Source organism: Octopus sinensis, linkage group LG11, assembly GCF_006345805.1.
Source record: "Octopus sinensis linkage group LG11, ASM634580v1, whole genome shotgun sequence".
Classification (NCBI taxonomy): domain Eukaryota; kingdom Metazoa; phylum Mollusca; class Cephalopoda; order Octopoda; family Octopodidae; genus Octopus; species Octopus sinensis.
The window spans coordinates 2,056,534-2,084,243 of record NC_043007.1 but is presented as its reverse complement, the minus strand read 5'-3'; the positions used below and the strand labels follow the sequence as shown (position 1 = coordinate 2,084,243).

General features: G+C 37.1%; 1 protein-coding gene across 3 annotated transcripts in view; it reads right to left on the bottom strand.

The window, feature by feature from the left end:
- The window catches only part of LOC115217025 (protein MON2 homolog), a 794,357-nt gene that overhangs the window by 26,446 nt on the left and 740,201 nt on the right, over window positions 1-27,710 (bottom strand). For all 3 annotated transcript variants that reach the window (XM_036507025.1, XM_029786561.2, XM_036507026.1), the window contains 3 exons: window positions 13,598-13,726; window positions 11,509-11,626; window positions 6,878-6,944 (listed from right to left, as the gene is read on the bottom strand). In XM_036507025.1, coding sequence (XP_036362918.1) covers window positions 6,878-6,944; window positions 11,509-11,626; window positions 13,598-13,726 — 314 coding nt within the window. The remainder of the gene's footprint in view (window positions 1-6,877; window positions 6,945-11,508; window positions 11,627-13,597; window positions 13,727-27,710) is intronic.

The window sequence follows — 27,710 nt, the reverse complement described above, 5'->3', positions numbered from 1 at the left end:
GCGAGTGTGTGTGTGCGTGTGCGAGAGTGTGTGTGTGTATGTGTATAAATGCAAGCATGTATGGATATATGTGTGTGTGTGCAAGAAGTGTGAGTGCGTATTTGTGAGTGTGTATATAAATGCAAGCATGTATGAATAAATATGTGTGTGTATATACACGCAAGCATGTATGGATGCGTGTGTGTGTGTGTCAGTGCACATATATTTATCTATACACAAATATATACAATGTGTATGTATGTATGTATCAGTGTATGCTTCAGAATCCATGCATATATAAGCACTGGTGCAGCTGTGTGATAAGAAGCTTGCTTCCAAACCACATGGTTGGCAGTTCAGTCCCACAAGGTGACACATTGGGCAGGTGTCTTTTACTGTAGCTCCATGCCTACCAAAGCCTTGTCAGTGAATTGGGATGACAGAAACTGAAAGAAGCCAGTTGCTATTAATTAAACTGTTGTATGTCCAAATGTGGCCAAACACGGGTTTTTTTTTTTCAATATTTATTTTTTCTAGGTGGCGAGATGGCAGAATCGTTAGCATGCCGCGCGAAATGCGTAGCTGTAATTCGTCTGCAGTTACATTCTGAGTTCAAATTCCGCCGAGGTTGACTTTGCCTTTCATCCTTTCGGAGTTGATAAATTAATTACCAGTTACGCGCTAGGGTCAATGTAATCGACTTAATCCGTTTGTCTGTCCTTGTTTGTCCCCTCTGTGTTTAGCTGTTTGTGGGTAGTAAAGAAATAGGTATTTCGTCTGTCTTCACGTTCTGAGTTCAAATTCCACCAAGGTCTATTTTGCTTTTCATCCTTTCGGGATCAATAAATTAAGTATCAGTTGCATACTGGGGTCGATCTAATCAACTGCGCCTGACCCTAACAAAAAATTTCGAACTTGTGCCTAGAGTAGAAAAGAATATTTATTTTTGCTTGCAATAGCCGGTTCTTTTGATCAAACTATCGTATCTCCAGCTGCTTCAGATGCTGAGATATCAAAAGTTGTCAAAGTGTAGTACAATGGTCTGGCTATGGAATGGTGAAGCTATTTTTCATTTTCTGAAAATATGTTTTGGACTTACGATATACGTTTGTGTGTGTGCGTGTGTGTGTGTCTTCTATCGGTGCTGCTTGACAAGTGGTGTCAGTTTGGTTTTGCCCCTATAACCAAGGACTTCAGCAAAAAGAATCTGGCAGAAACGTTAGCACGCCAGGCGAAATGCTTAGCAGTATTTCGTCTGCCGCTACATTCTGGGTTCAAATTCCGCTGAGGTCGACTTTGCCTTTCATCATTTCGGGGTCGATAAATTAAGTACCAGTTATGCACTGGGGTCGATATAATCAACTTAATCCATTTGTCTGTCCTTGTTTGTCCTCTCTGTGTTAGCCCCCTGTGGGTAGTAAAGAAATAGGTATTTCGTCTGCTGCTATGTTCTGAGTTCAAATTCTGCTGAGGTTGACTTTGGTTTTCATCCTTTCGGGGTCGATTAAATAAGTACCAGTTACGCACTGAGGTCAATATAATAAACTTAATCCATTTGTCTGTCCATGTTTGTCCCCTCTGTGTTTAGCCCCTTGTGGGTAGTAAAGAAATAGGTATTTCGTCTGCTGCTACATTCTGAGTTCAAATTCTGCCAAGGTCAACTTTGCCTTTCATTCTTTCGGAGTCGATTAAATAAGTACCAGTTATGCACTGGGGTCAATATAATCAACTTAATCCATTTGTCTGTCCATGTTTGTCCCCCTCTATGTGTAGCCCCTTGTGGGCAGTAAAGAAATAAGAATAAGTACTAGACTTGGTAAGAAAAACAAAAAAAACTGTGCCCCAGCATGGCCGTTGCTTAATGATTGAAACAAGTAAAAGATAAAAGATATATATGTGTATGTAAAGTTGTCTGTCTGTCAGTCTGTCTATACCTGTGCATGCATGCATTTTTCTCATGTCTATTTCAGTAGGAGAAATAAAAAGAAAAAGAGTAGTAACAAAACAAAAAGACTTCCATATTCCATATGCTGTTTGCGTTACACAAACGTCTACAAAGAAATGTCTTGTATACATATACTTAAATAAGTATTTCATAAAATGCTGCACTTGCATCGCAATGAAAAAGAAATGCACACAGATGCACACACAGATGTTATGTCAAAGAATCAAAAACAAAAAAAAGCAACCACAGAGAGAGACTGTATTGTTTATACAACTGGAAGAATAAGGACATATGAAAACAATTCCAGTTTGTTAAATGCAAGTCTCCACCAAAATATACAGCAGATTCTTAAGAATTCTTGAAACAATCATGGACAGAGTAACCGAAGTAGAGACAGGAAACTTGTATAAAAAGGAAAATGGATATCCGGAAATTATGTGTACTTTGGATGTATTTCTCTTGTTTGTGGATAAACCTTGTATTTCAGGATATTGTGGTATTAGTTGCTGTTGCTGGTTAACAACTGGTTTGTTCCTGATTGGAAAGACATATGACCAGAGGTGTTCCTCTTATACTAGTGATAGTGCATCTAGGACTACATTATTTGAGTTCAATATTTACATTATTTATATTGGACGGATATGTGTCTCCATCTTGTTTGTTGTTACGACAATGTTTCGGCTCATTTACTCTCCAGCCTTCATCAGGTGTCCTGGTAGAATTTTGGACCCAACCCTGGGTTCTCATTCTTAAGATATTTTTTTGCTGATGTTATTATTATTATTTTTATTATTATTATACAACTGGCATCTGTGCCGTTGGCATGAGTAAAAAAAAAAAAAATTCGAGCAAGGTCGTTGCCAGTACTGCCTGCCTGGCCCCCGTGCCAGTGGCACGTAAAAAGCACCCACTACACTCTCGGAGTGGTTGGCGTTAGGAAGGGCATCCAGCTGTAGAAACTCTGCCAGATCAAGACTGGAGCCTGGTGTAGCCATCTGGCTCACCAGTCCACAATCAAACCATCCAACCCATGCTAGCATGGAAAGCGGACGTTAAATGACGATGATGATGATGATTCAAGGCTCTGGAATTGAATTTGCAATCTTAGGGTGAGTAGCCCACGCACTTAACCACTACACCATATGCCCATGGGCAATTATGGAGTGAATTTTAGGGCTTATAAACCTAATATTTTCCTATCCTTCCTTAATACCGGTTCCCATACTCTACTCATATTTGCACCAGGTCTGCTTAGGAGGTTATTGTGTCTAGTGCAGATATGAATAGTATATGGGAACCAGTATTAAGGAAGGATGCAAAAATATTAGGTTTATAAATTCACTCTATAATTGCTCACGGGCATGATGGTTAAGAGCATGGGCTACTAACCCTAAGAGTGCAACTTCAATTCTGGGTAGTGACTTGAATAAATAATAATAATAACAACATCATCAAAAAAATACCTTAGAAATGAGAACCCAGGGTTAGATTCAAAATTCTACTAGGACACCTGATGAAGGCTGGAGAGTAAATGAGCAGAACATTGTGGTAACAAACAAGATGAGGACATGCATCTATCCAATGTAAATTCCTCATCTCTGAAATATACAATATTATTTTTAAAGGAAGTTTTAGCTTGTGGATTAGTCAGAAGAGGAAAGGCAGCCTGTGCCCCATTCTTTATCTTTGGGCAGAGACCTAGCAACTTGAAGGAAAAGTAAGACCATAATCTTTCTTATGAGACCAGAGCTCAAGAATTGGAAGATAAGAAGAGCTTGTAAACTATTTTTTTAGAAGACTTTAAGACTGGAGAAAGCAACTTATGCATGACAGCTACAAATACCTTATTGCATGCAATACCACAGTCACGGTATCGACCAGGCTGGCAGACTTTGTTATATGTATAACACCATCAATATATATATATATGGTGCTCCAGCATGGCCACAGACAAATGACTGAAACATGTAAAAGAATACAAATGCATTTCATTTTGTTTTAGCTTTTGAATGATGCCACCCTGCTGGCTAGTCCAGTGGGCCCACATACCATGTGCTGGATAGGCATGCAGGCCCACATAACCCCTGGTTAGTAGGCAAGCAGACCCACATATCCCCTGCTGGGTAGGCAAGCAGGCCCACACATACTCTGCTGGGTAGGTGAGCTGGCCTACATGCCTGCATACCCCCCTGCTGGCTAGGCAAGCAAGATACATATCCCCTGCTGGCTAGGCAAGTAGGCTCACATACCCCCTGCTGGTTAGGTGAGCAGGCCCATATACCCTCCCTGATGGCTAAGCAAGCAGACCCACATACCCTCTGCTGGATAGGTGAGCAGGGCCACATACCCCACTGCTGGGTAGGCAAGCAGGTCCATATACCTCCAGCTGGATAGGTGAGCAGGGCCACATACCCCCTGTTGAATAGGTGAGCAAGGCCACATACTCCCTGCTGGTTAGGTGAGCAGGCCCATATCCCCCCTGCTTGGAAGGCCAGTCCCTCACAGGGTTACTCATTTACACCCGAGTGGACAGGAACAATGTAAAATGAAGTGTTTTACTCAAGAACACAATGTGCAGCCAGAGTGAGAATTGAAACCCTGATCTCAGAATCCCAAGTGCTACAGCCCTATCTACTAGGCCATGCCCCTTCACACATTGTTGTATACTTTTTAGGGAATATCTTACTTTTTCTCCATTGCAGAATTGAAAATTAAGGAAGGAACCAGAACAAAGTCGTTCACTCTCCTATCTCCAGTATATCGAGGAAATCTTCAGAGAAGTAAAGGATCAGGCCAGCAGGAAGAATGAGCCGTTTGTTCAGATCTGGGGATGATACTGCCTTATTAGCTCTCAATAGAGATGCTATCCATAGAAGATTATGATAGAAGTGAATAACAAAAGAATGCCCCATGGAATGGAATTGAGTGTTAAGAAAAGCAATTATGGTAAAGCCACAAAATGAACATACATCAAAGATTATACACCTACAATATCTACCATCAGAGAATAGAAAAATGTGAAGCAGATATAAAAAAAAAAACAAAAAAAAAAGGTAAAATATTGTGAAAGCTAGGGAATTATTTGAAAAACAATATGTCAAACATATGAAAAAATAAGAAACATTAACATCAAACCCAGAAAAAAAATCATTGAAACAAAATAATCTTAACTTCGGCCTTGTGGGGTAAGACAGCACCAATTAAAAAAAAAAAAAAATAAGAAAGAAAGATAAGGAAAAAGTGGTAGTTGTAATGGAATGGTAAGTTCTCCCCTTTGATTTCTGTCTCACTTTCCTTCTTTTTGTCCTCTCTCTCTTTCTCTCTCTTTCGCTTTCTCTCACACACACTCATACACTTCAGCTGGCACTATGTAGACAACAGGTACTGGAACACTGTCGTTATACAAAATTCTCATTTAGAAAATTTGAAAGCAGTTTCAAATAGCATGGAAGCAAGCACATAATTTATACATTGATTGTTTCAGATTTAATTTCAATAAAATATTTGGATGGTTCTTCTTTTTTATAATGTTCAATAATAATATTATATATATATATATATATTTAGTGAAGGGAAGACCCAGGTATCGGTTAAATTTTGAATAATCCGTAACCGTAACAAGATAATTCATTCATCCATTTCAATAAAATATATATATATATATATATATATATATATATATATATATATATATATATATATATATATATATATATATATATACACATATATATATATATATATATATGGTGCTCCAGCATGGCCACAGACAAATGACTGAAACATGTAAAAGAATACAAATGTATGTATGTATATATATATATATATATATATATATATATATATATATATATATATATATATATATATATACATACATACACACAATATCATAGCTGGGGCCAGTGCCACCTGACTGGCTCCCGTACGGGTGGCACGTAAAAAGCACCATTCAAACATGGTCGATGCCAGTAACCCCTGACTGGCTCCTGTGCTGGTGGCACATAAAAGCACCATCCAAATGAGATCAATGACAGGCCCACCTGACTGACACCTATGCCAGTGGCACATAAAAGCACTCACTACACTCTCAGAGTGGTTGGCATTAGGAAGGGCATCCAGCTGTAGAAACACTACCAGATCGGATTGGAGCCTGGTGCAGTCATCTGGTTTGCCAGTCCTCAGTCAAGCCATCCAACCCATGCCACCATGGAAAGCAGACATTAAATGACAACGATGATGATGATGATGATATGTATGTATATCTTTTATCTTTCACTGTTTTAGTCATCAGAGTGTGGCCATGCTGGAGCAGCACCTTAAAGATTTTTTAGTCCAGTGCATCAGCCCCAGGAGAAAGAGCTGGAGAAAGATAGAGAGGCAATGAGAATAAAAGACAGAAAAATAGATGGCGTTGGAGGTGTTTGGGACGTATCGAAGGAAACAGTGGGGCGTATCGAAGGGAAAAGTGGTACAGAGAGGGTGTGTCCATAAGAGTGTGAGGGGAGATGTTTAGAGACAGGGAAAGACATGACTGTAGCAAGTGATGGTGAGAGAAAATGGAGTGGCTGGGAGGGAGGGAGGGTATGATAAATATATTGGAGCATGGGGAGAGTGTAGATATATTTCTTTATTACTCACACAGAGGGGACAAACAAGGACAGACAAATGGCTTAAGTCGATTACATAGACCCCAGTGCGTAACTGGTACTTAATTTATCGACCCCGAAAGGATGAAAGGCAAAGTCGATCTCAGCGGAATTTGAACTCAGAACGTAGTGGCAAACAAAATATGACTACACATCACCAGGCATGCTGACGTTTCTGCCAGCTCGCTGCCTTCAGGGAGAGTGTAGATAGGTGTATGAGGGAGAGTGGAGGGTCCCACACCGGGTGGTGATCAGGGACAGAGGAATCAGTATAATATAGTAAATGTAATGTAAAGTGACTTACTTTTTCGAGAAAAGGAAATCTTCAAGAGTTAATGCCAACTCTGGCCACATGTCTTGAAAGTCAGCTTCTAGAGACAGACAAAATGAAATCATAATTATATTTATGCAGATTTGAATATAGGTAACTGGAATAATAAAGAATACAGCAGAATATATAATGTAGACATTATGGAAACTATGAGAGAAACAAGCAGGAAATTTCAAAAACACATATATATAGTTACAAGTACAAATGTGGAGGTGCGTGGCTTAGTGGTTAGGGTTAGGGTGGTTAGGGTGTCAGCATCTCCAACAATTCGGTGCGACACCAGTGCAGAATCACCTCCCTCCGACAAGTCATTCTAACAAGACGTCTGTGTTGGCTGGGTCATGCCCTCCGTTGTCAACCAGAAGAATTCATCTACGGAGCAGCTCCCCTTCAGGGTTGGCAAAAGTGATGTGGTGGACAACAAAAAACCTGGCTGATGACAGTCAAGGCTGATCTGGAACCCAACCTAGGCTCCCATATCTACGGCGTTCGCCGCTGGAATAAGGAGTGGTTGAAGATCACACGGTCGTTAGCCTCAAATCACCAGGTCTGGTTGGCGTTTGTGAGAGATGCAGCATTGACGATGAATGATGCCAGCTCAACCCACCCCGGGTGAATGCTGTCTCAAGTCCAGTAGGGTGTCAGCACCATGATCATAAGATTGTGGTTTCGATTCCTGGACCGGGCGATGTGTTGTGTTCTTGAGCAAAACGCTTCATTTCACGTTGCTCCAGTCCACTCAGCTGGCAAAAATGAGTTACGCTGTGATGGACTGGCATCCCGTCCTGCTGGGGAACACATACGCCATGGAAACCGGGAAACCGCTTTAAAACCTGGCTAAGCTTTAAAAAGGGCAAAGAGAGAGACTGGTACAAATAACTCTACAAGTCTAAAGAGTAAACACTGAATGTTTGTGCATATGTACATGCATATACATGTTTTTAATTTCACACATGTGCATTGTTTGTTTTTGATTTTTGTTGACTACACAGTATAGTAGGGTCAGTTGGGCACCATGACACAATTCACTCTGCCAGAAATTTGGAAATGATATGCTGTTTGGCATTCATGCTGGAATGCAGCAATATGAATACTCTTTGTTTATTGAAACAAAATAGATGGGGAACTTTGTTTTAAGGGATTGATATATATATGTTCCATAGAACGAGAAGAAATGATTAAAAATTACAAACACATCAGCTGCTCAGTTGTATAGCCCCGAGTATGTGAAGACATTACAAAGTGGTAAGGGTTCTCTAATGCGATAATGTACAAAGCAACCCTGTAAGTGTTGGTGCCAATATAATGCTACTGAGAACATTCCAGTAAAGCAGTTGATGAATAAATGGAGACATAGAGTTGAGAGAATTCTTTAAATTTGTCTGGTATAGGATAACCTTTATAATACTAGTTCCAATATCATAATATGCAGCCAGGAGACTCTAGAAAAAGTGGTTAATGGTTGCGAATGGCATCTGGACACAGAAACCGAAAGAGAAAAAGAAAACAATCAAGAGATGAAATCTAAACGCGAAGTAACTCTGAATAAGAATTGATGTGGTCTATGAAGAGCAGTCCAACTCATGCCAGCAAGGAAAGCAGATGTAAAATGCCGATATTGATTACAATGGTCAGTATGTAATCAGCCATTCAAGTGAACATAGAAAATTATTAATAAATTTTAAGAATGGAAAGTAAATTTTCTTTTGTGATTATTGTATGGCACTAAGTCTATTTTCAGAACAAATACAAGAGGAAGAATGGTTTTATGGAATTTGGAAACTTGATAGCCATTTATTTCAGTTTCCATATAGTTTGAGACTCTTCTTTTTGCTAAACTCAAACCTGTAGAATAATTGGAATTTATTTTCAACCAGGCAATATGAGGAACGTGGAAGCAATATGCTGGCTGTAACAAAATTTGAATTCATGGCCTCGTGGCCAGTTGTCTAACACATTAATACGAGAAGCATCACGCAACATTTAACAATAAAATAAGAAAACCAACAACTTTACTTTGCACTAGCTTAACAAAATTTCCCTAAAATTACATTGGAATTAGATTATCTGAAAATTGAGAAAAATGCCAGTACTGACAATTCCTGAAAAAAAAAATTAAAACAAAAGTAAAATATAAAATAAAATGCAATAAAAATAAAAGTAAAATCAAAATCTTTTAAGAGTATAATTGATTTCCATTCTGCTTGTCTACTTGACGAAGACTAATGGTACTTATCTGTAGAGGGAAACCATAAACCAATGCCGCCTGAGGAAGCACAAACAACAGTTAAAATTGGTGTGTTAATAATCTCCTCCAATGTTTAAAAACATTGAAAATGTGGTTGATTTTTGATTAGGAAGCAAAATATTGGTCTCTGTGCTGAAGTTCCAACCTCCGATGCTAAAATTGATTTCAATTCTTAAGCAGAAAGCATACAGCGCAGCTTTCTTTAAAATTATCACTGCTAAAACAAAAAGGTTCAAGGGATACTTGACATTTCACAAACACAAACATTTACAGATGTTTTATTCCATTTCAGACGATGTTTGTAGAAACAAAAACGGTGCTAAGAGAAACATTCTTGATATCATTATCCAAGAAATTGACTCATTATCAAGTTTGTTCAAGCATTAACATTTGTATCAGTTTATCATAATTTTGTAAACTTTAACCCTTTCGATACCAACCCATCTGAAACCATCTCTGGCTCTATAGTACAAATGTTTTGTTTTCAAAAGTTCTGAATTAAAATCTTCCACCAAACCTTAGTCACAATTTATGTTCCTAACAATAGCTTAATGATAACGAAGTTATTTTACTAAATTCTTTGTTATATTTAAAATTAATTGAAAGAAACACAGAGCATCTCAAAATAAATATAGTAATGAAATGGTTAATGAATTTGTCTTGTTGCAAGATGAGGAAGCTGACAAACTTCTGGTGATTTGTCACTACATTGAAGTGCCATAGAGTGGCACTCTGAGATGCCAGTGAAGCCAGTGTGTGAAAGATAGCATTTGGACTCAGTAAATTGATGACAGGAGAGAGGAAAAGCCTTCTACCTACAATGCACCTGTTGGAAGGATGACAGAGAGTTTGAACTGATAATAAGAATCACTGACACCAATGCTTACTTATAGGGTTTCAAAACTGAGGAAAGAGCAGTCAATTGGAAGTTGATGCTATCAGATTTGAACTGATAGCATCGGGAACAGAACTGAAGAAACCAAACAAGAAGTACCAGATATCAAACATAAGACTGGAGTCTATCCAAGACAAATATGAAATATAATACAGAATCAATACCTTGACAGCCTTTAATCTTTAAATATCGAAACACCTTGCAGCTTTAGCTTCAATATTTCACTCTTATTATTGAATACTTTCATTCCTTAACAATTTCCTTTTCAAGGGAAATTCTTTCATTTTCTCACAAGGAAATCATTTTCCTCTCCACTTTTGGCAAGTTAAAACATTTTTACTTTAACAAATTGAGATCTGCCCTCCCTCATATATATATTATAGATTCGCATTTTAATCAATATATTTTATTCTCTACTTCCTTCAGCGTTCCTTTCCATCATCCCAGCCACTTTCATTCTACTTCAGCCATCTTATCCTATCACTCTTAGCGCCATCTACCAATGGCTCAACACACACCATTCTCTGTAGTTCCTTGCTGTCTTCCTCCCCCTCAGCAATACTCCACTTATCCCCTGAACAACATAATAAATGTAGCTATGATACAATAGTAAAAAATATTAAATAAAATATTCAATTTCATATATATATATATATATATATATATATATATATATGTGTGTGTGTGTGTGTATTGTGTGTGTGTGTGCGTGGAGGCGCAATGGCCCAGTGGTTAGGGCAGTGGACTTGCGGTTGTTGGATCGAGGTTTCAATTCCCAGACCGGGCGCTGTGAGTGTTTATTGAGCGAAAACACCTAAAGCTCCACGAGGCTCCGGCAGGGGGTGGTGGTGATCCCTGCTGTACTCTTTCGCCACAACTTTCTCTCTTTTTCTGTTGACCTGCTCGCTTAGCCAGTGGGGTGGCGTCATTTGAAGGCTAAAACAATGCAAAGCGCATTGTGACCAGTGATGTGTAGCAACATCTGATAGCCTGGTCGGTCACGGTGATTGATACATACATACATACATACATACATACATACATACATGCATGCATGCATGCATGCATGCATACATACATACATACATACATACATACATACACACATACATACATACATACATACATACATACAATCAACACAGGCTATAAATTGACTGAAACAATGAATTTCATGTGCTTATACAGAGAGTTATAGAAGTTTGTTTTTTTTTAAATTGTAAAAAAAATAAAATTAAATAAACATAATAGATTGAGCGAGTGTATATAAGAGGGCTGGGTGGAGGTGATTAATTTGACTAAATTTCTCTTTGAAATAATGGAATTTAGAAATTGGAAGGAACACTTGAATATGGAAAGAAATTTAAAAGAAAGAGAGAAAATTATAATGATGAATGATGATGATGATGATGATCTTATGGCCAGAAAGACTAAAAAGACAGCCAAAATAGAAACTCTTACCGTGTTTTCTAGCGACTGGTAAACCAATGTTAAGAATTGTAAGGAGAGCATTTATAGACAGCATCCAGGTGGTTGGTGATGGGCAGCCATACTTGAGTCCAAGAGGTAATCTGAATGCCTGCAAAAATTCAAAGACAAAAAAAAAATAAAGTCAATCAGTAAAACTTACTACCTAGAAAGTAAAGGTGAGCATTCAAGACATAAAAACGAATATTTCTAATGGAAATCAGCAAACAAGATTTTATTTTCCATACAATTTTTACCATTTCCTAGAAATGCCAGGCACATGAGAATATAAATGGATCTATACATCAAACTTTTACAGTAGTCATAATCATGGTTGTATAATACGAACAGCATAATATCATGTTTTACAGGTGAAAGTGGTTCGTATATGAGACTTCTAACTAATGGTTGTGATTATTAACTTATGGTTCGAAATGCCAATGTCGGTGCCGTAATGGAATGTCTACTTGGAAGGTAGCAGAGTTACAAGAAAAATGGTTGTTATTCAATAGTTAAAGCTTGTTACGACTTTGAAGAACCCATTATCTGTAACATAACAATATTAATATATATATGCTGAACCGTCCAACCCATGCCGAACCATCCAACCCATGCCGAATCGTCCAACCCATGCCGAACCGTGCAACCCATGTCGAACCATCCAACCCATGCTGAACCATCCAACCCATATCGAACCATCCAACTCATGTCAAACTGTCCAACCCATGCAGTCGAACCGTCCAACCCATGTCGAACCATCCAAACCATGCCGAACCATCCAACCCATGCCGAATCGTCCAACCCATGCCGAACCGTGCAACCCATGTCGAACCATCCAACCCATGCTGAACCGTCCAACTCATGTCAAACTGTCCAACCCATGCAGTCGAACCGTCCAACCCATGCAGTCGAACCGTCCAACCCATGTCGAACCATCCAAACCATGTCGAACCATCCAACCCATGGTCAAACTGTCTAACCCATGCTAGCATGGAAAACAAACATTAAACAATGATGATGATGATGAATAAGAGCACTCGGAGGGCACAAACTTCTGCCAAGGCAACACCAACGTCCTCTCAACGATTGACTGGAGATGATTTTTAAAATATGAATATCTGAAATCAACTCAACTGCTCTAACAAACAAGAATACTAAAAATGAACCCAACTGGTCTCAAAAATTAAGTAAAAAGATAGGAAAAATAATCCAGAATTGTTGTCCAGTACTGAATTGATTCTAGAATCTAATGAGCTTGTCAGTCACAAGGCCAAACATCCCTGAAAGTTTCATCCAAATCCATCCAGCAGTTATATCTTGTCCACGGACAAACAAACATGACGAAAAACAATACCTGTTGTCATAGGTGCCCAAGAAATGAGAGCAAAATGGGCTGATTGCTACCTAGCTCAGATACCAGGAGACCCCAAAATGGCAGAAATTCAAAAGATAGTGCTCATAGGAACTGCCCAAATCCTATGTAAAATAATGTCTATGTAATCTCAAAGTTTAAAACAAACTTATAATTTTGTTGTTTTTTTAAAAAACATTTTCTAGAACAATACTATGTACAAAACCAAATATATGGCACCCTAGGCATAACACCAACATGAATTTCTAGCTTGTCTCTTGAAGTCTCTTGGAGCCAACTTGTACAAATGCAAAGCAAAAGTCAAACATAAAATAATAATAATAATAATAATAATCTTTCTTTCTTTCCACTATAGGCACAAGGCCTGAAATTTGGGGGAGGGGGACAGTTAATTACATTGACCCCAGTACTCAACTGGTACTTAATCCAAAAGGATGAAAGGCAAAGTCGACCTCGGCAGAATTTGAACTGAGAACGTGAAGACAGATGAAACGCCACTGAGGAAGTTTTCCAAACCATCTTCTTTGTCTCTCCTTGAATCTCAACAAAGACAAATTCACTACATACTTTGAAAATCACAATGTAAAAGAAATGAAGAAAATTTTTTTGACAGTTAATATATCATTATAATTTAAATTTACAAAAAAAAAAAAAAAAGAGAGAGAAAGGAGACAGAAAACAAAAAAAAAAACAATACACTAAAGTACAAACCTTTATTATATGTTGAAGAACATGGGCTTGTATGACAGCCGGGTGTTTGGCAGTGTTCCGATATAATTCAATGACCAGTTCAATTGTCTTCTCAGAAAATGGTACAAAATTCATTGTTATCCAGTCAACCTGAAATAAATATAAGAGAAAGTTTAAAGCCTATATTCTTAGTATTAAAATGATGCAAAGTTTATTATGGCCGTGCTGTACTTTATATATGTTTCCGAAGCAAATAACAAGAAGATATTACTGAAAGCCAAGTGGTAGCATTAGTCATAGTAATTCATAAATCTCTTTATAACAGTCTCTGGAAAGCAGCTGCATTAATACGTGGAATAAAATGTTCCTGTGATCAGTTTTTGTTTTCTTAAGAAAATAGATTTTGGGTCTCATACATATACCTACACACACACACTGGTACTTAATTTATCGACCCTGAAAGGATGAAAGGCAAATTCGACCTTGGCGGAATTTGACAGTGAATTTATTGTGTTTAAGATGGCAAGAAGAGGAGCCGTGACATTTTGAGCATGGGTCTTCATCAGAAAGAACAAAGATCTGGAGAGAAGGAAAAGAATAGTCAAAAGAAAAGCACAGATGTCGTTACATGACTGGTGGTGGTGGTGGGGGGCACTTATGCTCAAACAGATATGGTGTGTGTGTATGCATGTGTGTGTGTGTGTATACACACACAAACACACATACACACCATATATACTTGAGTAGGTGTTGCATTTCAGATTTTCAGTTAAAATCAAGCATAAAACAGTGCAACTTATATACAAGTGAATATAGAATACATTAGGAAATCAGAGATGACAAACAAGAAAGGAGACAACCCAGGAGAGACTAGCTTTTAACACTTTTTGGAGTAGTTCAATGCTTAAAAGGAAGGGAAAATGTCTTGACATTTTGGACACTAGTCCTTCAGCAGATGAAAAATATAGAAGAATAAAAAAAGGAGAGTGAAAAAGTGGTTAGAGGAGTGTGTGTGTGTGTATACACACATATGAAACAGAAGTCATTGATGAATTATTTCATCCTTTCGTTACTGTATTTATTTTGAGATGCTCTGTTTCTTTCAATTGATTTTGTATATAACAAAGAATTTAGTAAAATAACTTAGTTATCATTAAGCTAGTGTTAGGAACATAAATTGTGACTAAGGTTTGGTGGAAGATTTTAATTCAGAACCTATGAAAACAAAACATTTGTACAACAGAGCCAGAGGCAATTTCAGCCGGGTTGGTATCAAAAGGGTTAAAGGATTAATTGGAGTTGATAAGAAAGAACGAAGGTTTTAAAAGATCAGAATCTATTTGAATCATAATGAAAATTCTTTGATGTAAGAATCATCAGTCAGTAATTCTAGAGCTTAAGGAATTGTCTGGAAATGTAGCAGCTTATGATTACACTTTTGAGTGTAGGGGACTTTTGAGAGGAAGAATGAAAGCAAGAAATCCAAGAAAGTTACTTAAAGTGTGAGAAATAAAATCCAGAAGATAAATGCTAAGGATTCAGTCCAAACTGGGAAAGCCTTTATTCCAGATATTGCAAAACAGGATAAAAAAATATAATAAATGTAAAAAGTAAAGAAAATTTATGAGAAAGAGACCAAACCCCACAGAATAATATCAATAAAAACTTAGAAAATCATGTGAAGAGATAAAAAAAATGTGAGTAAAAGAAAATCAGAAGATATTTAGCACATGTATTCGTTTAAGAAAAATAAATGGAAATGGTAAAAATTCCAATGGAAAGACTTGGCTCAAAGCTGTAAAATATAAAGAAAAACATGTTCAACAGATGCATGTATACATGTTTTGCATTCACATACAATTACTCATACATACAGGCCCAAACATACCTTCACTCTAATGTTGCTTGTAAGACTAAATTGCCTTGTCAACAGTTGTTTCGTAAATTATTCCCGACAGGAATACCAAAATTTGAATTAATAGATTTGGAATTGTAGTTTATGTTGCTCAATTGCAACAAAATAGAAAACCAGTAACACTAAAACAGTGACAAACAAAGGCGCTGAAGAAACTGGTAGTTGCCAAAACTTGCTTCAAGATACAACATTGAGGTCAGAAAGGGGAAACTCTAGATCAAAAGTAGACTAGCTAAGTTAGCAAATACATTGAAGAATCTAATGGAAATTTCAATTAACACAAAAAAGTACATGCATCAGCACACACACACACACACACACACACACACACACACACGAGTATGCCTAGCAAACCTTAAGTAATAGTGCTTTCAAGGAATTTTTGAAATATTTGGCACCTCAAATAGCCAAGGCAATTTTCATAGCTCTGAGAAAAATTTGGCTCTGTGTAATAAGTTTATTTTTAACCTTAAATTTTAGCTTTTACCAGTGAACTTCATGGACTTAATTCAATCTTCTTGTCTACATTAATTACCTGTTTCTCATCACCTTTAATCACATACTCTCTTACCACAGGTACAATCTCACCCACCACTTCTTCCTCACTTCTTTCATACCGTCTTAATCTTGCAAAACCGACAACAGATCCTTCACCAATTATTAATAATGGCCAAGTCTCCTACAATTTAATTCCTAATGTAGGCCGAAGGCCAGCAATTCTGAGCTGTTGGGTTAGTTAGACAATTACCTCAACCCCCCAACACTTGATTGATACTTCATTTTATTTGGAGGGAAAGGAAACAAAGATGTCGTTGTCAGGATTTGAACACAGAATGCAAAAGACCTAGAACAAATGCCAGAAGGCATTTTGCCTAATGCTCTAATGAGTTGACCAATTCCTCCAGGGACTACAATAATTCCTTCAACAACAGGCACAAGGCCCGAAATTTTTGGTGGGGAGTCAAGTTGATTACATCAACCCTCCAGTATACAACCGGTATGTATTTTAATCGACCCTGATAGGATGAAAGGCAATGTCGAGCTTGGGAGAATTCGACACAGGACACAAAAGTGGACAACAACAACAACAACGATAATAACAATTCTTTCTTATTTTGGCACAATGCCAGCAAGCCCAATGGGAAGGGTTGAAGTCAATTACACTGCCCCTGGTGTTCAATTGCTTTTTATTTCCCCAACCCCAAAAGATGAAAGACAAAGTGAACCTTGGTGGAACTGGAACTCAGAACGTAAAGGATGACAAAATACTGGTAAGCATTTTGTCAGGTGTGCTAATGATTCTACCAGCTCATCACCTTAATAATGATGATGGTGATAATAATAATAATAATAATAATAATAATAATAATAATAATAATAATAATAATCATCATCATCATCGTTTAATGTCCGCTTTCCATGCTAGCATGGGTTGGACAGTTCGACCGGGGTCTGGGAAACAAGGAGGCTGCACCAGGCTCCAGTCTGATCTGGCAGTGTTTCTACAGCTGGATGCCCTTCCTAACGCCAACCACTCTGTGAGTGTAGTGGGTGCTTTTTATGTGCTACTGGCACAGGGGCCATATGAGGCTGGCACATAAAAAGTACCCACTACACTCACGGAGTGCTATAAAGGGCATCCAGCTGTAGAAACACTGCTAGATCAGACTGGCGTCAGGTGCATCCTCTTGGCTTTCCAGACCTCAGTCGAACCGTCCAACCCATGCCAACATGGAAAACGGACGTTAAATGATGATAATGATGATGATGATTCTCTTTTACTCTTTTACTTGTTTCAGTCATTTGACTGCAGCCATGCCGGAGCACCGGCTTTAGTCGAGCAAATCAACCCCAAGACTTATTCTTTGGAAGCCTAGTACTTATTTTATCAGTCTCTTTTGCCGAACCGCTAAGTTATGGGGACCTAAACACACCAGCATCGGTTGTCAAGTGATGTTGGGGGGACAAACACAGACACAGAAACATATACACATATACACACACACACACATATACATACATATATACGACGGGCTTCTTTCAGTTTCCGTCTACCAAATCCACTCACAAGGCATTGGTCGGCCCGGGGCTATAGCAGAAGACACTTGCCCAAGATGCCACGCAGTGGGACTGAACCCGGAACCATGTGGTTGGTGAGCAAGCTACTTACCACACAGCCACTCCTACGCCAATGATGATGATTTTTAAATACTCTCTACTCCACTCCCTCCCACCCAGAACCACGCATTTCTCTGGTGCATTCGTCTGTCACCCAATACAAATCAAACGAAAAAAAATGAGCAAAAGGTAATTGCATATTCATATACTGCAGAAATTCTGTCAATAACCGAGTTTGATTACAGCCGTCCAATATGTCATGGAAATAAAACACACAGTGAAAACGAAACACAATTTCGTCGTAATAACTGTGATGAATACAATTATATATGTGCAAAAAAAAGAAAGAAAAATGCCTCACAAAATGTGTGTAAGAGGATGCATGGTGGTTAAGTGTGATGGGGGGGGGATTAGTAGATAAAAAGTAATATGCCATCCAGAAGCAATTATTGAAGTAACCATTGCTAGGAACTATGCAATTTCTGAGTGCAAATTTACCAGAGAGGGAAAGAAGGAAAGCGAAAGTAGAGCACGTGATGTCAGAAATGTGGTTGCTTTGCCAGATGACAGCGTAATTAAAGACAGAGAATAGCGGGATAAGTAAATGATAGGTCGGCTCAAGAGAGTGAGGGAGAAGGAGAGAGTGAGGGAGATACTGGGAAAGAGGAGTTCCTGGAAACTGGGCATGGGTAAAAATCCTTTTTTAAAAATTCATGGAATTGGAAGGACAAGTAAGTAAAATCAGAAAAATTGGATTTGTTAACATCCCCAAACTGGCTCCCGTGCTGGTGGCACATAAAAAGCACTTTCCGAATGTGGTCGAAGCTAGTGCCCCCACCACTACCACCACCACTGGCTCCTGTGCCAGTGGAATGTAAAAAGCATCTTCGAAACGTGGTCGAAGCTAGTGGCCCCAACTGGCTCCCATGCCAGTGGCATATAAAAGGCACCTTCCGAATGTGGTCGATGCCAGTGCTCCCTGACTAGCTCCCATGCTGGTGGCACGTAAAAAGCACCCACTACACTCTCAGAGTAGTTGGCATTAGGAAGGGTATCCAGCTGTAGAAACCTTGCCAGATCAGATTGAGCCTGGTGCAGCCTCTGGCTCTCCAGTCCTCAGTCAAATCGTTCAACCCATGCGAGCATGAAAAGCAGACGTTAAACAATAACAATGATGATGAAAATATTACATGAATATTATAATGATAATGATAATAATGGTTTTTAATTCAAGCAGAAGTATAGCAATTTTAAGATGAAAGGTTTAGTTTATTCCACCAACTCCAGTACCTAACTGGCACCTTATAACATCAGCCAGAAAAGGATGACTTTAAACTCAGAATGAAAAGAGCCAAAATGCATTTGGCCCACACTCTAATAAGTTCATCATTCACCATCCTTATCATGATCATCATCATCACCATTCTTATCTTTTTTACTATAAGCACAAGGCCTGAAATTTTAGGGGAATTGGCTTCATAAATTACATTGACCCCCACCCCAGTGATCAACTGGTACTTATTTTATTGACCTCGAAAGAATGAAAAGCAAAGTTGACCTTAGTGACATTTGAACTCAGAACACAAATACTCAAAAACATAAACAGCACTAAGCATTTTGGTGAGGGTGCTGATGGAACTGCCAGTTTCCCATCTCCAAGACAATAATAATAGCAACAACAACAATGACAATTGTATCAAATTATATAATAAAGGGGTCAAGAAAATGATGAAAATATATATGTAAAGGTGAGCTGTTTGAAATGATAGAGTACTTCATGAATAGAACACAACAGGTAATAACCTGAAATAAAACAAACACACACACACAAAACAACCAAATAACAAAACTAAGGATGAATGCCTTGTGTACATCTACCTGCTCTTTCATCTTGTTAACGATCCATTCATGAAATGAAAGGGAAATTATGTTTGCGCTTATAATCAGTTAAGCAAATGAAACCAAAAAGTATTCAGTGCTTGTTTGTTTATATCTTTTACTGGTTTCAGTCGTTTGATTGTGGCCATGCTGGAGCACTGCCTTCAGTCGAATGAAACGACCCCAGAACTTATTCTTTGTAAACACATCAACTGTCAAGTGATGGTGGTGGGGGGGGGGTAGGACAAACACAGACACACAAACATATATATATATATATATATATATATATATATATATATATATGACAGGCTTCTTTTAGTTACTTATTTCTTTATTGCCCACAAGGGACTAAACATAGATGGGACAAACAAGGACAGAGAAAGGCATTAAGTCAATTACATCGACCCCAGTGCACAACTGGTACTTAATTTATTGACCCTGAAAGGATGAAAGGCAAAATCGACTTCTTTCAGTTTCTGTCTACCGAATCTACTCACAAGGCTTTGGTCGTCTCAAGGCTATAGCAGAAGTCATTTGCCGAAGGTGCTTTCACAGTGGGACTGAACTGGGAACCATGTGGTTGGGAAGCAAGCTTCTTACCACACAGCCATGCCTGCTTATGATGAAGTAAACAAAAAAAAACAAAAAAAGATTGTAGCTAAGATTTGAACTTATAGCCAAGCAGTCCAGCAAATTTGAACCTATAGCGCTCCAGCTGAGAAGTCCAGCATCAATTTAAAACAAAAGTAAATAATTTCTAGTCTGAACTGTTTGTGAACTGTTTTATGCGTTTATAATGAAGTTCTTTGAAGTGTAAAAGACACCAAGGAGTAAACGAAGATTACAAGAATATACAATTTAACTATAAGTAAAAAGCAACCTCATTGAGAGTTGCATCAAAGAGGGAAATGTTTATAAGACTTAATGTAATTTCTGTAGCAGTGTTTTGAAGATATGCATGAGAAAAATATAACACAACAATTAGAAATGTATATCTTCACTTATTTAGAATACAGTAATATTTTATCAGTTTTTAATCGTTAAATTTAATTAATTTCCTTTGGTGTGTAAAAATTAGAAATATTTCTAACAGGATTTCGAAACAGAGATATACGAAGAAATATTGGGTAGGTGCATAGTATACGTGCACATGTGTGTGCAAAGCTGCAAGTGTAAAAACAAGTTGGACAACATGGTACTTGATATGAAGGCAGAGTCAAAAAACGAAATTTATTTTATTGAAGTTGAAAAACTTCACAAGTCATTACTCCAAGCTTCTAAACTTGGAGTAACAGTCTCTAGCTTCAACAAAAATTAATATCTATACAATTACATGCACACACACACACATATCCATATATATATGTATACATTTATATATATCCATATATACAGATATAGATATATATACATATATATATATATATATATATATATATATATATATATATATATATATACATATATATATCCCCTTATATATATATATATCCATATATATATATATAAATAAAATAAATATATATGAATGTAGATACACCCATAAACAGGCACATATATTTACTGTCTGAAGAAAGTAATCTGACACATTTTCTTCCTGAAAATTCTTTGTTTTCCTTCTAAAACTAGAAGAGTAATGCAATCCTATTCATTGATTTGTTACCAATTGTAGAATAACTTCGGTTACATTAAATGTCTTGTTATTATCCCTTTCACACACACACACACACACCTATGAAATCTCTAAGAAATTAAAGTTAAAAATCTGCTTGCAGGTAAAATACAGAAGCAAGAAAAAGATTATCAACTTTTGTCTATGATGATGATAATGATGATGATGAAATTAGAAATGGAAAATAATTGCACAGAATTTCCAAAGTTAAATAATTGTCTAAGACAACTTTCACACACACACGTGTGTATATATATATATATATATATATATATATACATACTTATATATATGTGTGTGTGTATATACATACACATATGTGTATACTTATATATGTGCATACTTATATATGTGCATACATATATATATAAGCATTTACATACACACACACATATATAATTATATATGTATATACATGTGTGTGTGTGTGTCTGTGTATATATTTTTATATATATATTAATATATTTATATAATTATTAATGTTAATATTTTCATTTTTATTATAAAAATATTTTAATTAAATGAATTAGTGGTTGATATTTGTTAACGACAGTCTTAATAAACAGACTCATAAATGCAAGAGAGAAAAAAAAAAGTCCCCCCAAATGATTCGATATTTGAAATGATCGGACATATTTACAAGTCAGCTATTTATTTCAATGGAAACAACATCCGTAAGTCTAATTACCACAGAATCTTAATGGTTGTGGTGACAGTTTCTGAAAAATTGTCCATTGAAAGAAGAAAGTCATTATTCAGAATAGCAATCAAATAAAATACCAATTAGTCATAACATGTCAGGTGTTTATTTAATTTATGTTTAGTTGCATTTAGGTAGCTGATCAAATAAATAATAAATAATCTGGTTGTGTTAATTGGTGATGTCAGTAGGCACTATCAACAGAGATGAGAGGGATTCTTTGGGGTTTGAATAATTCACCTCTGGAAACATGGGTGGTTCATTCAACATCCTTAAACAATCCTTATTCAGAGACCTTTTGAGCGGGATGGGTTACTCGACCAGAAGAAAATTCTAACTGGGCCCCACCTGCAAGCTCATGGAGCTTTTTATCTTGATATGAGATCACTATGTTGCGCACATATGGCTGTGATGAATGTGCCTGGTGCACCCTTATCAGACGGGTAGTCATGATGGGTATACTGGATTTCGTATGACTGTACCCCAGTGTCACTTTGATGGCATGCACTGCTCTCTCACTCAATAATAATAATGATAATAATAATAATAATAATAATAATAATAATAATAATAATAATAATAATAATAATAATAAATCATAATCGTTTCTACTAAATAGGCACAAGGCATGAAATTTTGGGGGAGGGTTAGTAGTCGATTACATTGACCCCAGTGCGAAACTGGTACTTATTTCATCAACCTTGAAAGGATGAAAGGCAAAGTTGACCTCAGTAGCATTTGAACAACAACAACAGCAACGTCATCATCATCAACAGCAGCAGCAATAACAACAACAACAACAACATTTGTTCTTTACATAGGCAAAAGGCCTGAAATTTGAGGGAGGGGGTTACTCAATAAAATCAACACAGTACTTGACATCTGCTTTTATCCTATTAGAACCCAGAGAAATGGAACATAAAATTAACTTTGGCAGGGTTTGAACTTAGAAATTTAGTTTTGTTTTAAGTAAAAAGTTTAAAATAAAGTTTTTAGATTTGAAATTCAATCATTAACATTTTACCCCCAGCTAAACATTGACTAAGCAAGCTCATGATCAAAAGTACTCCACTTCTGAGAGTCCTGTTTTTTTTTTTAAAGCACCATCCGAATGTGGCCGATGCCAGCGCTACCCGACTGATGTCTGTGTCTGTGACACATAAAAAGCACCAACTGATCGTGGCCATTTGCCAGCCTCCTTTGGCCCCTGTGCTGGTGGCACGAAAAAAGCACCCACTACACTCACAGAGTGGTTGGCGTTAGGAAGAGCATCCAGCTGTAGAAACACTGCCAGATCAGACTGGAGCCTGGCGCAGCCTCCTGGCTTCCCAGACCCTGGTCGAACCATCCAATCCATGCCATCCAACCCATCATCTTCTTTTGAAGATGAAAAGAGTGTGATTTGAGGGATTTTGCCTGCTATTTCCAGCAGTCTTGATTCATTAGTTTGTCAGCTGCTGAAACTTTGACTGCAGCGTAAATCTCAGCAAACACCAGCCTCTATCAGTTTATATATCATGATGCTTCAAGAAATGTTGATATTTCGCTGTCAGAGACAAATAGCATGAAAGCGCCGATATCAAACACATTGGAGGCATCTCCATCCGTTGCAATCAGGCAGGATAAATTGATTTTAAATACCTGTTAGAAATACACATTTTCAAAGACCGACGCTGATGTGAAAATTTTGCAGCGGATTCTTCACAGATGCTTAACATCTATAAAGAACAGGCAACAACGATTCCTATGTTCCTCAACATCTTCCTCTCTGGCTGATAAAACATGGAAAACGATAACGCAGCTTAGTGAAGCTTATACACAGGACTTTAGGATAATGATTTGTCAATTAATAACTCATTAAAATCTATTAGCATTATGAAAATGTTGCAAACAGACCAGAAATATTCGCTTTTATTTTGAACCATGTTTTATCTGTTACGGCAAATTTGTTATTAGTATAATGAATGATGGCTTAATTAACACTATTATTAGAACAATCAAACATCTGAAGACTGGGTCCAAGAATTCGCCTGTATTGTGTTTCAGGAAGGAAATGGAAGCACTGGAATGTAATTAGTTAGACTGTATAATATTAAAATAAAATTGTCAGAACAGGTCTATATTTAAGAGATGAGGAATTATGTACATTATTTACATTATTTACATTTGACGGATATTTGTCCTCATCTTGTTTTGTTGTTAACACAACGTTTCAGCTGATATACCCTCCATCCCACGGGCATATGGCGCAGTGGTTAAGAGCGCAGGTTACTAACCCCAAGATTCCGAGTTCGATTCCAAGCAGTGACCTGAGTAATAATAATAATAATAATAATAATGGCACTCTTCTTTTAATTTTGACTCTATATCTTCTGGAGGAGTTACCTCAATCCTTTATATATTAAACCAAAATGAAGTAGATTGACAAATTTATTTTTCGAACCTGTTGAAGACACACAAGATGTTGAAATATCGTTCACTTGATGACAATGGCACTCTTCTTTTAATTTTAATAATAATAATAATAATAATGATAATAATAATAATAATAATAATAATAATAATAATAATAATGATGATAATAATAATAATAGTAATAATAGTAATAATAATAATAATAATAATAATAATAATAATAATAATAACAACAACATCGAAAAATACCTTAGGAATGAGAACCCAGGTTCGAAATTTCCCCAAGATACTTGATGAAGGCTGGAGGGGATATCAACCGAAACGTGCTAACAACATACAAGATGAAGACAAATATCCGTCAAATGTAAATAATGTACATAATTCCTCATCTCTTAAATATAGAAATGTCTCATATTTGTATACACACACACACATTATACATTCTTGTTAAATTTATTTTCCAATCCGGATATTAAGTTATGATCTCGCATCACAGAAATAGAAAATAATATTTATCACTCCTAAACTTGGAGGAATTTTGATGTGGCAGCATTTTTAACTACCAATTTATTTCATCTCCCTTTAAAGGTATTTTATTTTTTATTTTTCCAGTATTTTTTTTTAGCTCTGTATAAATCATTTAAACACTTTCATATTTACAAAAATACATTACTCACAACCATTTCCATTTCACCTCAGAACTTCCTTTTTATGTCTTACATATGATCACATGATATATTATTTCTAATCTTGTCAGAAGTAAATCTGAATATAGCCTTCTTGTTTATTGTGAACAGCTTGCAAGGTATTTTTTTCCCCGTTTAAGATAACATGTGTTGGTTTGAAAATTGCACGTTTGATATACCATGATGATTACTCTGAGATGGTTGATAATTGCAAAAAACATTTATGTAATATACATTTAGTATAGGAGTGGCTGTGTGGTAAGTAGCTTGTTTACCAACCAAATGGTTCTGGGTTCAGTCCCACTGCGTGGCACCTTGGGCAAGCGTCTTCTACTATAGCCTCGGGTCAACCAAAGCCTTGTGAGTGGATTTGGTAGACAGAAACTGAAAGAAGCCCGTCGTATATATGTGTGTATATATATATATATATATATATATATATATATATATATGTATGTATGTATGTGTGTGTATATGTTTGTGTGTCTGTGTTTGTCCCTCCAACATTGCTTGACAACTGATGCTGGTGTGTTTACGTCCCCGTAACTTAGCAATTCGGCAAAAGAGACCGATAGAATAAGTACTGGGTTTACAAAGACTAAGTCCTGTGATTGATTTGCTCGACTAAAGGCGGTGATCCAGCATGGCCACAGTCAAATGACTGAAACAAGTAAAAGAGTAATATACATTTAGTATGTGTCCTTTTTGGGGTTTTTTTGTTGTTGCTCCATTTGTTGAGTTTAGTGGAAGAGGCAGTGCCCATAGCCACTGCAGGCCCTCCCCTGAGACTGTCAAATTTAATGCTTTTAATGTTTTGTTTAAATTGTCATAAGCTAATAGCTGCAGGAAAGGCATGAGCAGAGGCAGTGGTTTGAGCAGAGCTGGTGGATGGGTGTGTGGATTCAAAAAGGGTGATAAAGAGGTGGAGAGATAGATGTAGTCAGAGTAGCCTGAATAGTACAAAGTATGAGTCTGGTCAATCTGAGGAACACAGATCATTAGAGTAGTAATAGAAAGCATGAACAGGAGACAGCACACCTGTAAGGTAGAGGCTGGAGCATTTCCATTAAAAAGCATCCAGTCCACACTGTAAAGTGGTTGGTGTTTGGAAGGGCATCCAGCTGTAAAAACCTTGCCAAAACTGACCTCACCTGTGCTTGTACCATGTAAGAAGCACTAAGTCCACTCTGCTGAGTGGTTGGTGTTAGGAAGGGCATCCAGCTGTAAAAATCCTGCCGATACTGTCACAGAAGTTTGGTGCAGGCTTTAGCCTGGCTGGCTCTTGTCAAACTGTCCCTCCCATGCTAGTATGGAAGGTGGACGTTAAACGATGATGATGATTGAATGTCAATCAGTCAAGTGGTTCTTCTTTGGAAGCAGTGCAAGATATATATATATATATATATATATATATATATATATATATATATATATATATATTAGATAAAGATAGTTATGGTCAGTCTATGGGGTTATCCAGGGTTTCATATCCATAAAATGCTTAGCTTTGCAGTGTCCCTTCAGACCTTAATGGCTGGTGCCAAACCATTAATTAATGAGGACCTAGTTAACCAACATTGGCTGTCAAGTGGTGGTGGGGAAACACAACACAAAGATTCAAACACAGGTATATATATACATATATATACATATGCCATCCCTAACTTACAGCATCAAACATTGTCACTTGATACTAACACACGGACGTAGCAGGGAACTTACAAAAATTTATAAGTCCAGTCATGTGACTACACTCTACCAATCAAGCCCTATTAAAAATATATTACTAGTGGGAGCCATGAACACCCTATAAAGATAAGGCAAGCTTCAAACATTAGTGAGAAGCAAGACAGCTACAACATAAGCCATGTCTTTCTATTTCAACTCTTTGAAAATCAGTGTAAACTGAAACCTGTTAAATCTTTAAATAATAAAAAAATATTTTGACTCATCTAAGTGCCTTTCAAACTTCTATTTTTTATATATTTCTACCAGGGTGGAATAAAATAACTTTATTTTATACGTGTGTGTGTGTGTGTGTGTGTGTGTAAAGGTGCATGGCTTAGTGGTTAGGGTGTTGCCCTCACAATTGCAAGATCGTGGGTTCGATTCCCAGACTAGGAGTTGTGTTCTCAAGCAAAGCATTTCATATCACGCTGCTCGGCAATTATTTCCTCATCTGACATGTGGCACCCGTTGCACCTGTACAGGTAATGTCGATCTGATGGAGGGAGTGAGCTTATGTCTATATAAACATTTGATCACTATAAACAAATCATCTGCGTGGTTGTTTGGTAAGAAACTGTCGAACCCTCATGCATCATCTAATGATGGGAGAGCCCATCACACACACACACACACACACACACACACACATGCACATACACATGATGGATTTCTTTCAGATTCTGTATGCAAAACTTACTCACAAGACATTGGGCAAGCCTAGGGCTATAATAGAAAACTCTTGCTCTAGGTGCCATGCAGAAGGATTGAACCCAAGACCACGCACAACGATGCCTGTGTCTATGAGATATATTTGTAAGAAGTAATTACAAATTACAAATAACTCGTTAGCTTTTGCTTTGAGTTTTAATGCTTATCATTTATTAAACAAAAAAAAAAATACAAAACAAGAAGATTCTTCTCAAAGAACAAAGAACATAAAGAACCTTACAATACAGAATATCAAATGGATTCCTTTAAGTACAAATAAATTCTTCAAAATTTCAAAAGCGTTTCTACTG